Source organism: Corvus cornix, chromosome 1 (assembly GCF_000738735.6).
Source record: "Corvus cornix cornix isolate S_Up_H32 chromosome 1, ASM73873v5, whole genome shotgun sequence".
NCBI classification, from domain to species: Eukaryota; Metazoa; Chordata; class Aves; order Passeriformes; family Corvidae; genus Corvus; species Corvus cornix.
The window spans coordinates 98,261,301-98,283,414 of NC_046332.1; the positions used below are offsets into that span (position 1 = coordinate 98,261,301).

The 22,114-nt window shown below is 36.8% G+C and overlaps 1 protein-coding gene across 3 annotated transcripts in view; it reads left to right on the forward strand.

Annotated features, from left to right (window-relative positions):
• Nucleotides 1-18,938, forward strand: part of WWC3 (WWC family member 3) — a 100,498-nt gene extending 81,560 nt beyond the window's left edge. Inside the window, exons 12-23 of one of the 3 annotated variants that reach the window (XM_039550311.1) lie at nt 719-839; nt 1,596-1,670; nt 2,666-2,752; nt 5,102-5,294; nt 8,921-9,088; nt 9,736-9,887; nt 10,568-10,727; nt 11,852-12,016; nt 13,335-13,427; nt 14,466-14,693; nt 15,439-15,566; nt 16,431-18,938. In XM_039550311.1, coding sequence (XP_039406245.1) covers nt 719-839; nt 1,596-1,670; nt 2,666-2,752; nt 5,102-5,294; nt 8,921-9,088; nt 9,736-9,887; nt 10,568-10,727; nt 11,852-12,016; nt 13,335-13,427; nt 14,466-14,693; nt 15,439-15,566; nt 16,431-16,497 — 1,637 coding nt within the window. In that variant the 3' untranslated portion in view covers nt 16,498-18,938. The remainder of the gene's footprint in view (nt 1-718; nt 840-1,595; nt 1,671-2,665; nt 2,753-5,101; nt 5,295-8,920; nt 9,089-9,735; nt 9,888-10,567; nt 10,728-11,851; nt 12,017-13,334; nt 13,428-14,465; nt 14,694-15,438; nt 15,567-16,430) is intronic. The other 2 variants (XM_010394376.4, XM_010394377.4) reach the window with 2 other exon arrangements.
• The last annotated feature ends 3,176 nt before the right edge of the window (nt 18,939-22,114 follow it).

Genomic DNA, 22,114 nt, shown 5'->3' on the forward strand with positions numbered 1-22,114 from the left:
AACCCCATGTATAACATAATTTTGTTGGTATTACAACATGAAAATGATTGCTGAGTTGCTATTTATCGTGTGGCTGGTGATTCGGGGAAGAGTGGCAAAGGGGGTTGAATATTGCTTCCTCCTTCCCCCAGTCAGTTTTCAAAGTAATTCACCAAGAATTTGAAAAAAACAGTGGTCTGAGTGAGCTGGAAAACACTGGTTCTTTTTGATAATGCCTCTCAGACTGTAAATAAAAGCTGCTATTATGTGATGGTGTAAACAGTATGCTTTGAGACTTTGTATTAGGAAACAAATGAGAACAAAACCTCACATTGTGTTATCAGATAACTTTAAAAAAGAATTAGTCTCTGTGTTTGTTTTCAACCTATTGTATATTCAGTAGGTAAATCTGAAAAGCTTAGGATATCATGTGTACATATGTGAATTAATGTAAGTCTTCCTTTAGGAAGGAATTATTCTACCAGAAAAACATTTAGTAACAATGCAGTTGGTTTATACTTAGTCTCGTCAGAGAGCAATTAGCCGCAAACTTCCTTCCTTCTCCCACAGAAAATCTCTGGTCAATCCTATTCTAGGTTTCTAACTTCAAGTTAGATGAAAAATCAGTGACCTGCACTTGTGCTGTTTTGCTGCTAGTTTTGATACAATACGTTTCTTGTTTAATTTTGAAGAAATTCCCTTGAGCTGATGTTGTTCTCACTTTTTTTCTCCATGGCAGCTGTAACTCTGCGAGGAGACAGTGGTAGAAGATCGGAGAGGAGAGCCAGGCGAGTTTCAGCATGTCTCTCAGATCATTCACTGGCTAGTGACAGTGGCGTGTTTGAAGCTTTAAGCAAAAGGTCAGGTGTATAAATGCATAGTAAGCTGGAAATATTCCTGTTCTGCCACATGGCCCAAAAGAATTAGTTGTGAATTTAGGAGTAGGCTTTCAAAATCGCTAGTTATTAGTAACATAAAACTACTAGATTGCATGTTTTAAAGGAAAGAAGCTTTTTACATGCAGTCCACTGTCATCTTCAAGTGCCAAGTCCCTTTTGCTGTATTGTCTCTGATATTTTAACATCATATCTCCCTTGAAAGTTTTCTCATCCGATTAGTCATAAATCAGTAATTTTATTTCAACCATCTATAACAAAATAAAATTATACAGTGTGACTAACAATTCTGAGTATCATGTGATAAAAGTATAACTGCAAGGAAGAAACATACAAACTGCCAGAAGTCTAAAAATGTGTAGGTTCACCAAGTGATTGAAGGATGTAGAAAGACGTGTTACTTAATACAATTGTTTTAACACAGGAAGCAGTCACTGGGATGAAGATAAGTTTTGGAGGATGCTAAAGAGAAATGGAAGACAAAAGAAATATTAAAATAACCTAAATATCTTGAAAGAGTAATTCTAAAACCTCAATTTTTACAATTGTGAATTACTGCTACTGTGTGTTTTTAAACAGATGTCTCAATTCCTCCTACATTACCACTCCCTCCTGTATTACCAAATAATTGCTTATATCCACAAATCACAAAATAATTATTAGTTCATAATTTAGCAGCTTAGGTCACTATGTAGTTTACAGTACTTTCTGTTCCTGCAGGAATGAAGATCTGGAAGAGCCTGTTTATGGTGATGCTGCCAGTAATGAAGAACCACAAATACATGTTGGATTTCTGTGAGTAATTACTCCTCTTTCTCCCTTTCAACTCTGCAGGAATTGCTCACTACTTTTCTTGTTTATGATTTTTAACTTTTTAATAAACTGAATCGTGGTGGATATTTTTAAGAAGTTTCTGAACTGACAGCCAAAGTTCAGTGGATGTACAGATTAGTCAGTCATGTGCCGCTTTGTGTTGGGGAAATGCCTTAACCACAGTTCATTCAATGTCCTTTCAATGCTGACTGATAAAAGGGCCTTCGTTACTACTTTCAGTAGCATTTATTTTCACTGTCAGGGCCATTAATGTGAGTATGGCTATAGGGATATGTCTCTGTAAGCGAGATCTTTTTCTGCTGGATAAAGAAGGATTACCTTAGGAAAGTCACAGGTGAAGAGACACAAATACAGCTGTACAATACATCTTTGAAATCCTGTGCCTATGGCATGCTATTGTTGGTAGTGGGAGTAGTGTGGGGAAGGGCAGATTATTGCTGTGCAAGACAGGATATTTTATTTTAGCCCTCCAGAATCATCTCTGCCCCTTGGAAAACTAATTCCTAAGACTGAGAGTTTTTAAAATATCAACCAACTTTGTTAGTGGCATTTCAAAATTCATGTTGATGTGAAAGAGTAGAATTTTTTTATTTGTTTTCAATGGCCCATGAAAATAATGCGGATGGATTTGTCTAATGTAACTGATATGTTGTTACACATGCACACACACATGCATATGGTGTAACTGTTTAAACTAAGGAATGTATTTGATAAAAGCTGTTTGCTGTCAAGACACATAGGAAGGCCAGTTGTTATTTTCAAGCTGAATAATGTTTAATTCACTTGGTTCTATTAACTTTGTTACTGTAGCTAATGCTTTTGATTGAAACTGATTTGTGCAAGAAATGTGTTTAACAAATGTGCTTTTGCATTCTTTAAATGTGTTTAGTCTTCATCTTTATTTCTTAAGCAAAGTATTGATGATTGGTGACTAACACAGGGAATTTATTTTCCAGGCATGACAGTGGAAGTGAATGTCTGCTGGTCCATGTGTTACAGCTGAAGAACTTTACTAGTCTAGTTGTTAAAGAAAACTGCAAAATGTAAGCTTAAATTTCACCCAGAGTCTGATCATTGCTTGTTTTATGCTGCAGTTATAAATACCGTAGATTTATTTGGTTTCATTCAAAATTAAGCCATTTCTGGAGAAGATGGAATGTCTTAATTTCCATGAGGAAAGGGTTAATTTTACGGCCATATCCCTTTTATAGAACTTGTGTCACACAAATGTAGTCTCTGTGTTCTTACATGTTTATTGTGCAGAGGAGAGTTTGTTCAAAAATATCTGAGATATTCCAGAGTAAGCTTAGTGTATTTTTCTCAATTCCTATGGCAACGTCTGTATTACTCAGTAAGAGAGATACCTTGCCTTTTATCTTTAAGAAAGAAAACCACACCAGGAAACATGCAAACAACAGCAAAGGATCTGCAGGCTTTTGTGGCCTGTACAGCTCTCCTTGAGTATCCGTGAAAGACCTTCTGAAAATAACGTTAACACAAGTACTAGCTGAGAATCAGTACAAAAGATTAACTTTTTTTTAACCTCTGACAGCTTGTGCTACTTTTTGCAAATTTTGTATCACATATAGAATATATCTTAGTTTATTCTAATAAATGTTTCTTAAATAATCACAGTGTTGTCATAAAACACTGTTTTATCTACAGATATGTATCTTAGCATATTTTAAAGAAATTCAACGTGTAAAAGTTGTTGATTCTTTATCTCTGGGAGAGGTTGTTTGAAAACTGGAAAATGAAGGTATGATAACGTTGTATTGTAAAATAAGTAATTTGGTGGGAGCTGTTAAATTGACATACATCTCCCTGAATGAATTGATCTTTGTTGAAAACTTCATCTTGCTAACACTGCAAAACTGCAGTGGAAATTCTTCATGTAGGTCAGTACATTAGTGTTGGTCTTTTGCTCTGTTTGGTGTGAGTGCAAGGGCACATGATAGGGAAAAGTGTGAGTATTGTGTAGTACTCAGCCATGTTGCCTTGTCATCAGAAAAAGAAATAAGCATCATCTGAAGAAGGTAGTAATGTAGAGTCACCAAAGAAAAAGGTTAGTCCAGAAGGTTTAATGGACGTTGTCGTCAAGGCAACCAGGCATCTAAATGACTCAAAATGCAGTTCTGTTCTTCATCCTTCTCAACCCTACCTTTGCTGGAACCAAGAAATTGCATTGCTGCAGAGTGAATTGATTGGTCTAGTCAAAAAATAAGTTTCTATTACCAAAAAGCAGAAGCTTTTATCAAGTTTAATTAACTCCTCCATGCATCTGTACATTATTTGAATCAGGTGCTGCGGCAGCTGGGGGGAAGTTTGCCTGCAGCAGCCAGTGAGCAGAGGAGCTGAATCTCTGCCTTTTTACAGCACGTGAATCTGTTTAACTGACTGATGCTCCACAGTCCAGTGTGCTGCAGTTCCACCATAAGGAACTCTTCCAGTTGTCCTCTAGCCATTTATTTACCTGCCAGTGTGAGCCTCTCTCTGGTGATGGCATAAGAGTTCTTGCAGCCATGTAGTCAACTTGAGTGAACCTCTGAGCTGGAGAGGGGTTTTTTAATCCTTAAGCCTTTGTGGGGTTTTTGCTAGGTTAGCTTTTTAACCCAGATAAATTTTCTAATCTGGATCACAACACAGTTGCATGAAACTGTTTGCTGGCATGAGGAAAGGAATAGGATATTGCAGGGGCTTGGCAAGCAGTCAGGACAGGGAGAACATGGAAACAATTCTCTAAGTAGCTCTGCTGCTTTTGCTGTTAGCTGAAAATGGTTGTTGATTGTTTTTGGCTTGGAGTCATAAATGACATGGTACCACATATTTAAATTTGTCTTTTGAGACTGCAGATAGATGCAGTGACTGCAGATTTCTTTTGCCATCTGAATTTCTTAATTTCTTAAGGAGGGAAAAAAGGTTGCTTAGTGGGTAGAAGGAAGAAATGGATCCGTGACGCTTACGGGATAATTCAATTGCCTAAAACACAGGCATGTGTTTCCATTTGAAATAGCATAGCATAGCAAAGCACCTGGCCTCCAGCTGCTTCTGCTCAGAGGGAGGCTCTGTGTAGATCTCCCATAGATCCTCTTATAATTGGTAGCTCATTTTAAATGCCTTGGATACCTCAGGGCAGCTCAAGTGCCACTTGGTGCCTCTGCTTAAGCACCAAGTTTTAAAAAAAAGTTTTAGTTAAAAAAATACAGCATTTTGAGATCAGCTTTGCAGATCTTCTGTGTTAAGGATGCAAAGTAAATCTGGTGATGAGACCATCTCAAGGTAGATTCTTAATGTAGAAGATACACTGATGTTTTTGCTTAGCTTGATTTTGAGAAATGCAAAATGGCTTTCTTTTTCTGAATTGTGCTATTTGTCTGTTTTGCTGTTCCCAGTCATGTGAGAGTTTATTTGCCACCGCTTGAGTCAGGCACACCAACCACTTACTGCTCGAGAGCTTTGGAATTCCAAACTCTGTTAATATTTAATGAAGTGTTCCGAATCCCCGTGCACTCAAGTGTTTTGAAATTAAAATCACTGCAGCTGTATATCTGTTCAGTTGATCATCAGCAACAAGAAGAGCTATTGGTAAGTGGTTCTGTTTCTTAAAAGCCATGTGGTATGAGAAACTAAAGTTACCAGAGGAATTTCTTTTTAAGATTAAAAAGAGATGTAAAAACCTAACTTTTCCTTAAGAAGTTCTGATAGAGTTACAGGTTAATGTGTTCATTTGTTCACATATGTAAGTATAATTCTGTAAGTAAAGAGACGAGATTTTAAAAAATACTTAATCTGACTTTTAAAAAGCTTTTAAACTACAGCGTGCTCAAGACTTAGGTTTCTGCAGGGTACTATAATGCCTGTGTGAGGAATCAGTACCATTCAAACAGGTTCCTACTAAAAAGATAACAAATACAGACCCCTTGTTACCATTTAGTAGTGGGTGAAGAGGACTACATTATTACATAATTACATCAGTCTTAAACCTTGTTGCAGGGTAACAGTGGCCCTGGAACAGTTCTGTTACCTCAGCCTTTTACTTTAAACTAATTGAGATATCATATGCTAACTTCAGGTGTGTTAAGTGTTAGCTTCATTTAGCTGTTATCAAATACAAATATGCATAACTAAATCTGCCTTGGGGCTGATGTCCTGGCTATTTTGAAGTGAGTGGGTTGTCTTTGCAGTGGGAGGGTTTGAATGGGTAAGTGAAAAAAATTTTTAAGCCTATCAAGCTAAGAGGTACAGGCATCTCACTGTCAAGCTGGGCTGTGGACAAGAGGTGTTTATTTGAGCAAATGTGTGTTTGTTAGTCCACCTTTAAACTAAGTAGCATCTTATATACACAGAGTGGACCCAAGGTCTTGTCTGCAGTAGGAAGTTTTTTCTGAAGTGTATGTAATTAAAGAGAAAGCATCTCAATAAGAGGCTGGATATAATGGTGTAAAATGCTTTATACAGGTATATCCTGTTGCTCTGGGAAGCTCAATAGCTATTCAAGTGTGAAGCATCTTTCTATTGAAACAAGTGCATCTAAGTTTAGGGTGCTTTTATTCTAACTGCTGTTATTGAGTTGCCAAAAAAAAAATAGGTCGTCAGGTTATATTGGTAGGGATTTTTTTCTCTTTCATGGTCTTACTTTGGTTATGTCAGAAGTATCTTTGTCAACAGTAATTGGTAACATTGTTAATTTAGCAATACTCAAAGACAGAGAAACAATGCCAGTTTCTTAAGATAGGTACATTGAAGTATTTAAACATCATGATTGTTGTTCTCTTCAGCTGTAATTTGAGATTGAGCATTTTCTCAAACTGAGAAATCATGTGCTACGTGCTACCTCTCTTTGGAACTGCTGTGATGGTCCCTGTCAACAAGGCCTTTGTCTTTCAAGATGTTTTCCACTGAGATTATAGAGTTTTTCCCACCTATTTAATAATGCATATATTTCTCAAATTCTTAATGACTGCTTTCTTTTTAATTACGATGTGCCAGTTTGATACTTTCCTAAGTGCAAAAGCCAGACTGGAGTTTATCCTAAATTATATAAGTACTTATACCTAACAGGGAATAAAAAAAAAAAAGTGGGAAATAGTTCAATTATAAAGAAATAAATACACTGCACTTGTGGGATGGTCTTAACAGTTTCCTCAATCTTTTACCCTTATGCCCTGCATGGCTGAAAGATTTTTTTCTGTCTTAAGTTGGCTTATTTCTTCCCTGGTGGCCTTGTCAATGTCAAGGTAAGGGAATTGTTATTTTCCATGATTAGCATATATAGTTCATGTTAAAACATAAAAGAAATATTAATGCCTTCCTTGCAATTGCCTGGCATTGCTGCTTCACTTCCAGTTTCTCATCTTTTACAGCTCTGACCAATTATTCCCTGTGTCTTAATTTGTTTTCTTCTTGAGTGTAACTTTTTTTTTTGCATTTTTTTGTTTTTATTTCAGAACATCCGTCCCACTTTTTTAGCATGATTTTTAAATCCTGATTGTTTTCTTATAAAGAGACGTGTCTGTCAGACATCACAGAGATATTCATAAATACTTTTACTGTTTTGCCATCCAAGTTGTTAACAAATGCATCAGAGCAGGCATGTCATATACCTCTATCAGACCCACCTTGGTTTCTTCATCCTTTTGAGTAAGCTTCAAATCTTGAGGTGGACATGAAATATTAATTAGTCCTTTCAGTACTGATAATTCTTAATTGAGTTTCATGGTGATTCTCTACTCAATTAGTGATTCCCTTTGTAGAGGCAGCTTCTTTGGCAGACTTGCTTAGCTGCCTAATAAATGCAGTGTCAGGCATCTTAAGAGTCAGCCTATGCTTTTTCCAGTATTGCTGGCAGGAAAACAGTTTTCCTCTCTACCTCCTAAACTAAACTCAGTGTGTCTTAAACATTTTCCAACTCTGATGCAAAAGTGTGAGTATTTGATATACATTTATATCTTCCACTGCATCAAAGCAAGTAGATAATTAAGAGGACATCTGGGTTATACAGAAAAAAGAAAAGGCATCTCTGTAGCCTCTGATATACTGCCATGAAATGACTTTCTCAGTAACATGCTGTATCCCCATATCACATTATTTTTTTAGTCTCAAAAACTTTTCTCTATTGTCCTCTATGCACCTGTTTAAACAGAGCCCCAGGGAGCATTTGTCTTGGAAAAACAATGCAACTTTTTTTTTTTATTATTATTGTTTTCTAATTAACTGTTTCTTTACCTACTTAAAGTTGAATGCAGTTTCTGTCTGCATTTCCTACTTCCTTTGCTGTTAGAATCATTGTATACAGTTATTTGATTTATGAGAGATGAAAGCCATTTTTACAGGACTTTTCCAGTGATACAAAGAAAACATTCTTAGCACGTGGCTCATTTAGGATGGAAATGAACAAGTTGTAGAGATAGCCAGAGAAACAAAAAGCAGTGCTTAAAGGCTGACTGATACAAAATCATTGGTAGAGTCCAGCTAGTGAACTGATTAAAAAAAAAAAAATTAAATATGCAGCATGGATTTGTTCTTAGCTGTTCTTCATTTAGGTGAACACCACTGAGAAATTTCTTACGTGAGCTCTCTTTGATGGAGTAGGGCTACTTCAAAGTTTGAAATACTTTTGGTGAGAAGCCTCCATTAAAACTCTATTTACCTGAATCTGGAAGAGGCAAGGATGGCCTGGAAAGTAGGAAAATAGCCTTATACCCCATTTGACTACCTTATGATATAAATAGGCAGGAAAAAAAATTGGTTTACACAACAGTTTTATTTCCATTTGAAAGTGCCTCTGAGGGCCAGAGAATGGAAGGGTATCAGAATACAGTTATCTCAAAAGACCCTCAAATTAGAGTAATATTATTAAAGTGGTATTAATCTAAGGAAATATAAAAATCAGATATATAGTTGGGAAGGCTTTAAAAATAAAATATTCATAGCTATCAGGTGTCAATTATATCTACATCAGTCACACAAATTTTATTTTTCAACTTTAAAAAAATTACTATCTATTGCAGTTCTTCCTGGTAGTAAAGAAGAGGCAAGAAATTCAGAATCTTAGACATCATAATGCAACAGAACAAAACTGTCTCTTTTTAAGAGACATTAGTATTTGGGGACTTTGGGGTTTTACGTTGTAAGTAAAATACTCTTTAAATGGGTGTCTGTCCTGCAGAGTATGTGCATCTTATTGTGGTCAATGCTTTTTTTTTTAACAGGGCATTGCCCAGATAAACCTGACTGATGCAGAGAGTTCTGGTGAGATGCAGCTTCACTGGTACCCTGTTCAGATCTTCACTGGTTCAGAGCCCCAGAGAGCAAAGACCAAAAACCAATGTGAAGACAGCATTCCTCAGTCTTCTGGAAATGTAACTACAGTTAAAACAGTATGGCTCTAAAAAAGTGATTTGTTTACTTTATTTGACTGGCAGGGTGGTTGTGATCTTACCTTGGGTGCAGGTTTTCAAGTTATCACAGGAAGTGATAACTTAATTTAACTCTTGGGGCAAGAGCTAGATTTCAGAAGACTAGTTGAAAACTAGATCATGTCTGGGCAGGTGGTTGAAATAGTGCCCTGTATATATTTGTATGCATGTTTCCAGTCCAAATAAAACACATTAAAAATTTCTGCCACTGCACTTGAGGAGATTGTCAAGAAAGGTTGTGCAATGTCCATCCTTGGAGATGTTTTCAGCCCGTGACTGGGCTCTGGACAGCCTGACTTGGCTATGATGCCTTGCTTGCTGTGGGCAGGACATCAGACTAGGTGACCTTTGGAGGTCTCTTTTGACCTAACTTTCTGGATGATGCTCCACAGTCAAGTAAAGTCTGCCCAGTTTCTGTGACAAGTTGAACACCACGTACTTTTGATTGGTAAGATTCAAGACAGATATTTTTGGTTGTGGTTTGGTTTTTTTGTTTTGTTTTTTAAAGAACATATGATGGCTTTGTTTTTATTTTTTCTCTGAATAGTATACATTAAGTACATTGGTTTGTTTAAGCAGTTTTATTTAAAGACTTATTTACCTTTCAGGATGCAGTGACAGCCCTGTTAGCAAGGACCACTGCCCAGCTGGAAGCAGTTGAGAGAGAGCTGGCAGAGGAGAGAGTGAAACTAGAGTACACAGAGGAGGAAATCTTGGAGATGGAAAGAAAGGAAGATCAGGCAGAAGCCGTATCAGAAAGGTAAAAAGGGTTGAAATACCTCATCAAACAGATAGTAACTAATACTTCCTCAAAGATATTTACATTATGGGTATAGTGTGAAATAAAGCAGGAAAAGCAGCAGGTCCTTATTCTGAGATCTGCTTCCTGTTAGTGCTACAAGTATAAAATTGTTATGTCATGATCTGCAAACAGGAGGAAACCTTATTTGAATAGCTGGTTGAGTTTAGGGGACTTGGAGTTTGGGGAGTGGGAAAACATTACATCAAACAGAAACTTTGCCAAGGAGGCAACTGTAATGGGTTTTAACAGCCCTGTATTAAAGAAAGTAAATAAAATTTAGTGGTGACCTGGGACATTGTTAGGGTTAGGGTTGTGACTTCATTCCTAATGATACACCTAGTTTGTTACATAAGTTGTGTTGTTCTTTTGTTGTTGTTTTCTTAGTATTGTTATAAAGACCAGAACACATGCCTTAAGAAAATTAGGGAAGGTGAATTTTTGCAATGAAATGTATTTGCTTATCTGCATTTGCAGAAATGCAGGTGTGCTATGTTCTCCCATTGAAAATACTGTATTTTATTGGAGAAATAATACTGTAAAATTATAAACTGGCTTACATAATGTAATATGTAAATGTAATGCATAATGGAATGGGGTTTTTTAACACCTGCAAAATTGTTGTGATGTTCTGACTTTAGGAGTTGGCAAGCAGAATCTGTTGACAGTGGATGCAGTAATTGCACCCAGACTAGTCCTCCTTATCCAGAGCCATTTTGCGGGGATCCATTAGCTGGACACATGTTCGCAACTCAAGCAGGCCAGTATGGTTCTGGAAAAATGCAGCCTCCACCACTAAAGGTAATGAGAGAAGACACTGCAGCACGGAAACTGCCACCCTGCCTGGCACAGTGAGCTACTGCTGTGCCTGCAGTTTGGGTCTGAATTGGCCAGGAGAGAAAAGAATCAGCAGTGACATTAATACCCTGTATGAGTACTGCCTTTGTTGCAGCTGTATGGCTATTGAGTTGGTAGAAGTTCACTCTTTAGGGCTGGGTTTTGTTTGTTTTCTTACTACTTACTTCTGAACAGAATTTGGTTCTTATATCGAAAGACAAACTATTTTTACTGTGGCCGTTATCTAATCTATAAATACGCACTTTTATCAATTTTCTGCGTTTACGTGAAATTGTAACAGAAAGATGATAATCAAATTCCAGTGCTCTTCTTTCTGTAAGAATTTTGTAAGGAATTATGAAGAAAGAAATTTCAGGACTTGCATTACTATTTCAGTGTTACAATAATGTGGAGTAATTGTGCTGAAACTGAAGTATTTAGTCTTTTGTAGTCAAGATATGAGACACTGAAAATAATCCTTCACAAGCTGAAATCAGCAGACCTCCATTGAAGTAGAGGAACATAAGCTGTTTGTGTTGCCTTTGGGGAAGATCACACCTCTTATTGAGGAGTGAATTTTCTAAAAGTTTGGAAGCTTTGCTAGAGTAGCCTATGTTTTCTGTCTTTCTGAATATTTTAGTGTTCTTGTGTAATTGTGTGAACAGTCTTTCAGTTCTGTTTTCTTCCTTCTCTTCATTTAACTTCCTCTAGTTTTAAGGTGGTTACTTGCTTCAGAGTCACTGTGCTTATTGAAAGGTGACTTAGTTTTCTTCTGTTGAGGCTGGAGAGCAGGTGGTAGTTTGGTTAATGCCCAACTGCCAATCCTGAATGCAGTCCTTGTGCTCTGCATCTCATAATTGTTACTGTTCCAGAAAAGGCTTCTGAAAGGTAATCTTATAATTTTGAATGGCCTAGTTTTAAAACTTTTACAGAAGTGAAGTGATTCATCCTCACAGTGCTCATTAAAATTTGAATCTAGCTAGCAGGGCAAGTTGTTTACTTTTAATATTGTTGAAATGTCTGATTGTCTTTGCTAGGAGAGAGAAAATAAGGAAGAAATAAAAAAAATTCCTTTGTTGAAATTCTAGGTGGATAAGGAAACTAACACTGAGGATCTGTTTCCTGAAGAAGTTGCTATCCTTCCAAAAGAGAGAACCGGCCGCAGGCCACGGGGTTCTGCTTTTGTTCGTAGTAGCACAATTGTTCGTTCCCAGACCTTTTCGCCTGGAGCACGAAGTCAATATGTTTGCAGAGTGAGTAAAGCTTGAAAAGGAGGAGGGGGAAGGGGTCTCCGCACACAAGTGTATTAAATGTTTTTGATAATCTCTGTAAGACTTCATTGCATTTATAAGAAACATGCATTACTATTTAATGCTAATGAATAATCTTTAATTGAATTTAAACATTGCAGTGGGGAAGAGCTTCCCTGACTCTTTTTAAGAGTTATACCTGGATGAATTTGATTTGAAATGTAAGAATCTATGATAAATTAGATGTGAAGCTCTTTTCCTTGGCAACCGTAGATGTTAGGTGAGGGTGGTCGATTTTACAGTGGTTCAGTGCTATTTATTGAGGTGTATAAGCAGTTAGCTTAGAAGCCATGTTTAATTTTCACATACATAAAAATTTGAAAAATAGGACTGAATGCTTAATCTTAGGGTTATTGCATAAATTTTCATACGACTCTGATTGCTGTTCTGAATATCAGTCATAAGGTGCCTGTTACAGTGGGATGTAGGATTCCTGGGTGCACTGGGGCAAGTAACTGAGGATCAGCACAGCAGTTTTCAAGCTCACATTTATTGTTTGCTGCGTTCAGTGGCAAACGACTTATAAGCAGTTGGCTCATGGTATTGCAGATCAATACATGAGTATTGGTTTTGCAATACTGGTGAAACGCATGTAGCTTTGATCATACCCTTTCATAAATTTCTGAGAGCCTGAATTCGAAAATTCAGGAATGATTTTTAAATTCTGTGCTTTTAACAAGGATCCTCTGGTTTTTGCTCTCTTATTTACGTTGCGTGCAGTTCATCTATGGACCCCTTCAAATTCTTCAGTTTGATTTATGGATTATAAATCTGTTTATAATTGCAAAATATGAGTAAAAGATCCTCACACGCCAAGGGTAGCACCAAAAGGAAAAGATGATTAAACACTCTCACTTAATCTGCACTTACTTAAAATCAGATGTGGGGAAAAAGTGGGAGACTATTGTTTGTACCCACGACAGTAAATGCTTTAGGATGAAACATTACTGCTTTTACATCCTTCCTCCCTCCTTTTTTCGGTTACATTGTCTTGGATAATTAGTAGAATGGTTGGTGAAACTTACCTGTAAAACATTGATGGTTTTTAAGTTTTCTTGAATTATTGTAACTACCATATGAGCACTATTACATATAAATGTTTATAAATAACTAAAGCTGAAAAAATCAGTTCCTTAAAACAAGATAGTTTGTGTGTTTTAAAAAATAAATTTCAAATGCAAAAGAGAAAAAAACCAAACCAAATTTCTTAATGAAGATGATCTTGCAAGCAGCCTTTATTTTCAATGTCTTTTCTACTCAGCTGTATCGCAGTGACAGTGACAGTTCAACCCTGCCAAGGAAGTCCCCTTTTGTCCGGAATACCTTGGAGAGGCGGACTCTACGGTATAAGCAGGTACGCCTAGGAAAATGATCTTTAGATTTCATTAAGTTGCTAAAACACTGGTACTTTTATACATAAGAGCTTTAGATGTCTGCAGGTACATTCTGATCCTTTTAGGAAATGTACAAAACTTCTGCAATGTAATTGGGGAGGGAGGGGGTCCAAGTTCTGGGTTTGTTTTGGGTTTTTTAAGCTAAAAGGTAGACTTAAAGTAGTTAAATAAGGTTGTGAACAATTTTAAAGGAGGGAAAAAAGTGTGGCAGACAAAAATTAATGAGGACTGAGTTTATATTTAATTAGATGCAAAGTTTGATAAATCTTTCAAATCTAGTATATGATGCAGGGTGCAGGTTCAGAGACATGTGTGTGAATGTGACATTAAGACATTCATCTCCCCTCCCATGCAGCCTAACAAATAATAGTATTTGAGACTCAAGTATTCAGGAAAGAATAGGTTAAGCTCTCCTTTTGCCCCTATGCCATTCCTCAGGCTGTCAAACAAGTTGGCAGAGAAGGGCAGATGAGGCATTAATGTTGTGTATATAAATTACATAAAATGTAGTCTGGTCAGCAGAAGTTAATGCCTTGCTGGTATAGGCAGGCAGACAGCCATGCCTCCCATTTTGATTCAGAATGTATCTTAAAACCAATATTGAATGAAGCCCTTTAAGAGGTGTCTTGCTCAGTACAGTATTTTTCCGATGTCATGATGTCATTGAGTTTTTCTTATTGCATCCCTTTTATTATCATCATAGCATGGAATTTTAGTCCATAAACTTCATTAGGTAAATACTTGTAAATGGAAAGGAAACTGTAAAAGGAAGTAGTAGAAAGTGTTAATTGAAAAACATAATGTATAGTACAGAAAACCCCTACAGCTATCTAGACTTTTCTGGGGGATGTAAATAATCTCTAAAACTTCATGTGGAAAAGATTTTGTGTGTGAAGTAAGTACAGAAAATGTATGGTCTATAGAGCTAAAGACAGACCAGTAAACCATGTTGAGAGTAATATATTGTGCATTTTGTTTGAATCCTAATAACTCAACAGTCCTGCAGATCATCATTGGCTGAACTTATGGCAAGGACATCCTTAGACCTGGAGCTGGATCTCCAGGCATCCAGAACTCGACAGAGACAGCTGAATGAGGAGATATGTGTTTTAAGAGAGTTGAGACAGCGTCTGGAAGATGCCCAGCACAGAGGGCAGACAGATTTACCCCACTGGGTCCTTCGGGATGAGAGATTCCGGAACTTGTTGAAGGAAGCAGAAAGGCAGGTATGGTAATATGACATAAGCACTCCTCAGAAACTTCTGGTTTCAAAATGTCTTCATTTTGATAAGATGTCTAAAGAGCTGTTTGTACAGAATCTCACACAGTGAATGTTTTTTCTTTATTCTTGAAGTTAGCACAATAAAAATTATTACATTGAGTATTACCAAACTGTGTACTTATTTGAGGACAATTTTTGGAGAATGGCACTATTTGCCAGTGGCACTTTTTGTTTTGGATTTTTGTTTATTTGTTGTTCATTTGTTTTTGTTTAGGTATTTGTTATTGGAACTTTAATAATTTTCTTTCTTCTGGTATTTGAAAGAAACTTTGCTGATTTGATATTTATTCTTTTACAAGTATTTGGAATATTCCCTAAGTATGTGATTTTTTTTTTTTTCCCCTGTTCTTGGAGAAAGAAGTTATGGACAAAGGTGGCAAAATTGCACAACAGACAAAACTGTCATTGGGTTATCAGAGACAAACACTGAGCCTAAATTTATAGTAAGATCTTGTTTCATGGATCTTTGTGCAGTAGATTTTGTTAATTTATAATGTGTCTTTCTGAAGAGCATTAATAAGTGAAACAACTCAGTCGTCTGCATTTATAGTTCTTAGATGATTTCAGACAATGTACTTATGTGGTTTTGCTGTGGTGAGTGGGGTAAAAAAATCCATTGTTTTAGTGTGAATATTCTTGTGTTTTATTTATTCACATGCCCATTTTAGGCATTATAATCTTGTTTTCAGACCAGACAGACCAAATTTGAACATCACCAAGAGCAAGCAGCTGAAAAGATGCTAAAGAAAGCATCAAAAGAAATATACCAGTTGCGTGGGCAAAATCAGAAAGAACCTATTCAGGTGCAGACTTTTAGGTAAGTGGTAATGCGTACTGAAATAGCATAGCAACAATTCATTAGACAGGTTAAAGCTTTCTGAAACATTTAGCTTAAATTTTTTGTGTCTTTTGATTTTAATCAGAAGTAATTAACCAGTAATTTAACCAGTAATTTTAAACTGTATCTGGATTTGGACATGAGTTCCCTTTGAATGCTTTGTTCTGCAAAGAGCCAAAGCTAAGGTAAAATTGCAGGGTTACAATTCTAGTACACGTGAAATTAAAAAAAAAAAAAAAAAAAAGGCTTCAAATGCAAACATAGCTTAGGTGATTCTTCCAACTTAGCCTAGTTGCTATGAAGTCCAAATGATGTGTCAGTTCTTCAGTACAAGCCTGTGGGCATAAATAGTCTGTTTTATGTAATACATATAAATTACGAGTAACACTCTCCCTAAAAATTACTCAGTAATATTGGAACTTTCTTTCAAGAAGCCTTTTCTTTGGACTCTGTTTCCACAGTTGCCATGTTTTTTTGCCATCTTTTTTTCCCCTTCTTTTTTGTAGACATTATTTGCAAAATGTACAAGGGTGAACTTTGCATTGCAGAACTTGTCCTGTGAAGCCTTTTTATGATTAACTATGGCTGAAGTTCAGTGAGTTGTATAAAGCTTCCACCTAGGTTTTCAAAAATAGTAATTGTGTTCAATGGAAAGTTGCCAGAAGTATATAGTGAGGTTTAGTAGTTTTTGGAACTTTGTTGTACTCAAATAAAAGACCAGTTCAGTACATAAGTAACAAATACTAACCATTAACCTGAGTAAAGAAACCATGTTCTTGTGGGGAGGAGGGGGAACATAGGCATAATTTTATTTACTTCCTTTTTCTCTTGTTTTGATCACAGAGAGAAGATAGCTTTTTTTACAAGACCAAGGATTAACATACCTCCTCTGCCAGCTGATGATGTATGACATGTTGCATTGTAAACATGAAGTATTTATCGCTTTTATTTTAATGAAGTTCTTAGATTAGACAAGTTTCTTTAAAAAAATTGTGCAAAAGCTAATATACACGTTTTGTAAAAAATAAAAAAAAGTAAAAAAAAAAGTAAACATAAACAAAAACATATATATAAATATATATACATATATATTTTATAATAGCGACTGCAACAAGGCTTGGTTTTTCCTTGTTGTGAAACTGACATCTCTGAAGACAACTTATTTTATAAAAGATCGACTATCCTGTTAAGAGCGTGTACAGTTTTTATGCTGTTTTATTTGACTTAAAGGCTGGAAGACAGAAACAAAGTGAGTTCAGGCAAATTCACTGTAGTGTAATTTATTTATAGTGCCTTTTTTCCTTGAAGGAAAATACCTACTTTAAGATGTATTTTAAGACTGAAATTTTGTTCCTCAGTATTTGTCATACAGTAGAATGGAACCATTGAGCTGGTTTTGTTTCTGATACCTGAAATGAAAATACTATGTTCTGAAATTGTCACTTTTTCAGCTTTATTATCTGTAGCTTATTATGTACATTGTATTCTTTAGCACTGTCTGTGTTATAGCAAAATATTATCACCTGCAATGTGTTTAACACTAATTAGAAGTGAAGTTAAACATTGCAGAATTCATTTGCATGTTCTTACTGTGCACTAATAGATTGTTTTCATTTCCGTTGTGTCTAAAGTATCTTTATATTCTTAACTAGATCTTCAGTTTAAACGGGGGAAGGAAAAGGGTGACAGGTCTTTGTTTTTCTGTTTAATGAAAAGGGAATTAAAGTAGCAGTGTGAGCTAGCTGTGTGGAAAGCCTGCTAATGGACTGTTACAGTGATTTCTACAGTTCTACAGATTCTCATCTGATTCAGGAAAGCCACATGTGTTCTGATTTCAGAAAGCAGCTGCTTTATTAAGGGTGCTTAAACACATGTTCATCCTAAAGGATGTGCTTTGCGATTACTGTAAGCAAGTTCTGTTGAACAGTGACACTTTCCAGGGGAAGGTGTATAATTCTGGAAGGTACAGCTCACTTGATTGCTAGCTGGACCAGCTAAAATCTGGTAAGAATTAATTTTATTTGTAACCATCCGTTTTAATGAAAGACTGTCACCCTAAATTCCCGAGAATGCCAGTTTTGTGTCCTTGCATCCTGCAAGTATGTAAAAATACTTCTTTACTAAACTACTATAATAGAGTTTCTCATATTTTTCTAATTATACATTACCTACAAAGAGAGGTGCCCAACACAAGATTGACTTTGCAAATTACTGGAATCTCCCCGAAGGAACATGATGTTGTCTTTTAATTAAAGATCAAATTGGTTCCAGATTTTTATATATCAGGAAATCAAAACAACAAAGGCCACAAACTAAACAGACCTATCAGAATATTTTCAAATATTTTGTAAGTAAGTTTTCTTTGTGAGTTTCAACAACTTAGACTCTGTTACCTTGTCAAAGGTCAGGAAAACATGGAAGAAAAATTGAATTACTTTTACTTATCCATGCTGAGGCAAAAATTAATGGAGAAAAAAAGATTGTAAGCATAAATATTAATTAACACAGACATTTAAGGTAGTATTTGCTGTTTCCTAATATGGCCTATAGTCATTACAGGCATCAAGTGTTGCAATCATATAGCAATTTATGTGAAATTGAAGTATATTTAGCATTTATCATGCTATTCATCCTGAAGCCTGTTTTGCCAGTAAGTTTTAGGGGTGTATATTGGGTTCCTTGGGCACGACTAGATGAATTCAGAAACTATGCAGATAAAAACCAAATCATGTGAGAAATTTTTAGTGTTTGGGTAAAAGTCTAGGGCCAGCAAGCTTTTCAGTGCTCGTTACTTTAAAAAACCAGTTAGTCAGAATTTCACTTCTCATTTCCAGGGGAGGCTGTCACACAGCAGTGTTTATGCAGAGTTACCATGCAGTGACACCAGAAGTGCTTGCTGCGTATTAAGAACAGACAACACCATGTGAGTCTGGTCAGGTACTGGAAGGGGTTACCCAGAGAGGTGGAGCACTCTGTCCATACAGTGGATGAGGACTTAACTGGATGTAGCCCAGAGCATTCCAGTCACATTAGGCCTGCTTTGAGCAGGGGTTGGGGTAGGGACCTTTTTTCCACCCTACATTGTTCTGTGACTGTAACCAAGGAGCAATGTCCGGTGGTCTCTCTGTCCGGGGGTTTTTAAATTGTGACTGCTGTGAGATGTCGTCGGTGTATCTTGTGGGTCTGTGATTCTGACTGCTGTAATGAGTTCTGTCTTGATGTGGTAATGAGTTATCATATTCAATATTCATCTCTCTTGTTTTTGTCACAGTTCTGTATGATTGTGTCATTTTTGTATTATTTGAAAGTATTTCTTCTATAAAATAAAATAATTTGCCATAAACAGAAAAAGGGTTTTCTTGTATGTCAAAGACATTTTTGAGTCTTTTATATTTGCTGCATTCCTGATGCTTTCATGAAAAAGATCATATTTTGAGTAACACTATCATTTAGGTTAATGTAATGAATTTTCAAATAAAGGTAAGAGAGGAAATCTGGGAAACTGAAGACTTAGAGGCGTTATACTAAAGAGCTGAAAGAGATGCAGAGTAAGGAATGGCAGGTATGTTCTTCTGAGTGCTTATTACTCATGATAAGTTGACAGCTGTATCAGAAGCTTGTAGCTGAATATTCCCCAGAATTCTTGGGTAGCTCCACTTACAACATGTTGAACTGCCTTTTTTTCATAACAAACATTTGCACTTTCTAAATTTGCATTGAAAGCAAGCTGACATTATTAGTTCTGTAATATCTTACTTATGATTAATTCCAAGGTGGAAACCACTCAGGAGAATACTGGTTGACGTTTTTTGGCTGGAGTTTACTGCTGCTTTCACAAAGGAAACATTAAATCTGCATAGTTACAGAAAGACCATTTCTCAGTTTCCCTCTGCAACCCTAAGCTGCAGGAGCACAGGCAAAATCATAGCAAGGACATGTGACTCCTGTCTCTCCAGTATTTGCAAGGCATCAAGGGTATGACAGAGTTTAGGTTATTTTTAAACTGTCTTCTAGAAATAGGCATTTGGAACAGCAACCGTGCCTGTCTTGTGGCCGTCAGGAGCAACAGCAGAAGCTGTAATGGGTACGTCGGGTTGGGTTTTCTCTTGTAAGAACAAAGTCTTATTTGTATTTCTTCCTGCTGTCCTTTTAAGCACTTTGCAGGACTTAAAGATAAGTGCAGTATAAGAAGAAATTTTTTTAAATGAGTTAGATGAATGTTTTCAGTGGATATAAAACTGAAGTTTGAATTTCTAGGGAAGAGGGCCCATCACAGCTTGTTTTGACCCCAACCTCCTTTATAACGATAGTGGTGTACATCTTTGAGAGGAAGAAGCATTTACAGAGGGACTTGAGAAACTGCAAGCTAACAAAAGCAAGAGCAGCCTTTTCTAAAACATTGTGTGAAGAATATATTTTTTTTCCTGAGATCACACAATTGACTGAGTATCATTGAAAGAAAATACCAAGGAGTAAAGTTGATTTGATTTTGGAATCTGTAAATGCCAGTTAAATAATTTTCTTGCACTTGGAAAATCTCCGTATTCTTGGATTTAAAAGCTTCTTAGGAGCTGGTTCTGGTTCCTTACGATTTTTGAAAATCTCTTACATTTGAGCATACATATTTATTGTATTTTCAATAGAGAATCAGGTATTCTGTCCCTTTAGTTTGTCTGCAGTTTGACCATCCAACTAAAAATGTACTTCCAGTAGGAGATTTAATGAGATCATCTGGTAATCACAGAATCACAGAATAATAGACAAGATAAAAAGAGGAAATTAATTTAGGAAAGTCTGTTCAGGAAAAAAAAATGTAGGATTGAGACCCTTACACTAATTTGTTAAGTGTCTAGGGCACGATGTTTGTGTTCAAGTGTGTGTCTGGCATAGAAGTTCCCAGGTGCAGATGTTTCACCAAGTAAATGCTACTTCCTGTTTTCCGTATTTTCCTCTCATAAACTGATTGAAGGAAATTGCAGTTGTATTATCAAGAAAATAAATCAAGTGCTCAGTGTTTAGCTTCCTTCACAAATTCAATTGGCCTATTAATACTGATTTTAAGGGGCACAAAGAACAGACGCTGGCAGGAAGCTGGGACTTGTATCACTTTTCCACATTTCACTGACATGGTTATAAAGGCCTGGGGCTGTTACTGATCTATGAATGGTAGAGGATTATGATCTGCTGTGTGAGATGTGAAGGGCATAATCAAACCTTTTCTCTAAAGCCTTGCTTCTTGCTCCAGAAGAAAGGTGTGGGAACTTCCGATGAAGCAAGCTAAGTGTTCAGATTTCACAATAAAATCCCACGTGTGTGGGTTTTGCATGGCGAGTCCATGTCAGAAATACATGGCACATCCATAAATTACTGCTCAAACACACTGGGACAAAAAGGTCTTCCAGAACTGTGTTCCTTCGACTTTGAACTGAGTGGGAGTCACTTATGTGCCTTCAGTTACCCGTGAGTATTTTCATGGGTGCTTGTGCAAGACCTCCCTCTATCCAGCTGTTGCATCTGCTTGGAAAGCCCCTGCCTGGTTACCTGTAGGGGTAAAACCAGTCTGCACAATACTCAAATGCAGGAAGGTGAGCAGTAAGGTGAATGTCCTGAAGTACAACACACTGCACATATACAAACATGCATAGGGTCTTCAGAAAGAACAGTTACAGCCTCTGCCTTGCAGAATAAAGCCCTAGTGGCTTGTACAAAATCTGTGCAAATCAGAACTTCGGAAATTTTTATCTCATAGAAATCAAATACATTGCTGAGTATGATAAAATTCTTAAACGCTCCCCTTGCCCCTCAAAAAAAGAAAAAAAAAATTACAATTGAGATGCTATATGCAGTTAACCAAAATGTGAAAGTCAGGCTAATTGCCTTTTCAAAAAAATATTTTAGGAAGTTCTAGCTTTTCAATACTTGGGAAAGCTTAAGCAGATGTTTTGAAAAGGAAAAGTAGACTGGCATGTAGGAGAGGGTTTTTCAAGAAGTGACAGTTGCATTGAAGAAAAGGCAGAAGGGCTGCAAGTGGATGGATGGATGGATGGATGGAGAGAATTAAGAAGCGAAGGTAACAAGGATGAAACAAACATTTGAGGGAGGCTTGCAGAGCATGAGTATGACACACAAGACGGAGGGAAGTCAGTCTGGGTAAGCTTGAAATGCAGTGCCAGGAAAGGAAAAATGCAAGGAATGGTGAAATTGCAGTTTGTCTCATTTCCAAAGTGCTGTGATTACATATTTCACAGAGCAGCAACCTGGGCTGCAGAGTCTCCAGGAGTGCTTGCTGGCTTGCACACATCATACTCCCTACGCTTTTACCTCGTGAAAAATGTGAATGTTGTTGCTGTTGCAAAAACTGCACAGAACGATTAGCTTAGGTTAGGGAGGGAGAAAAGCAGCATGTGTTCCAATGGTGACGGAATCGGCAGGGCAGGGTAAAGAGGCTTGCAGTTTAATCCCGCAGGATTGCAGGCTGGTGCGGCTCCCCCGATCAGATATCCTATAGACGGAGGATGCAGTCACAT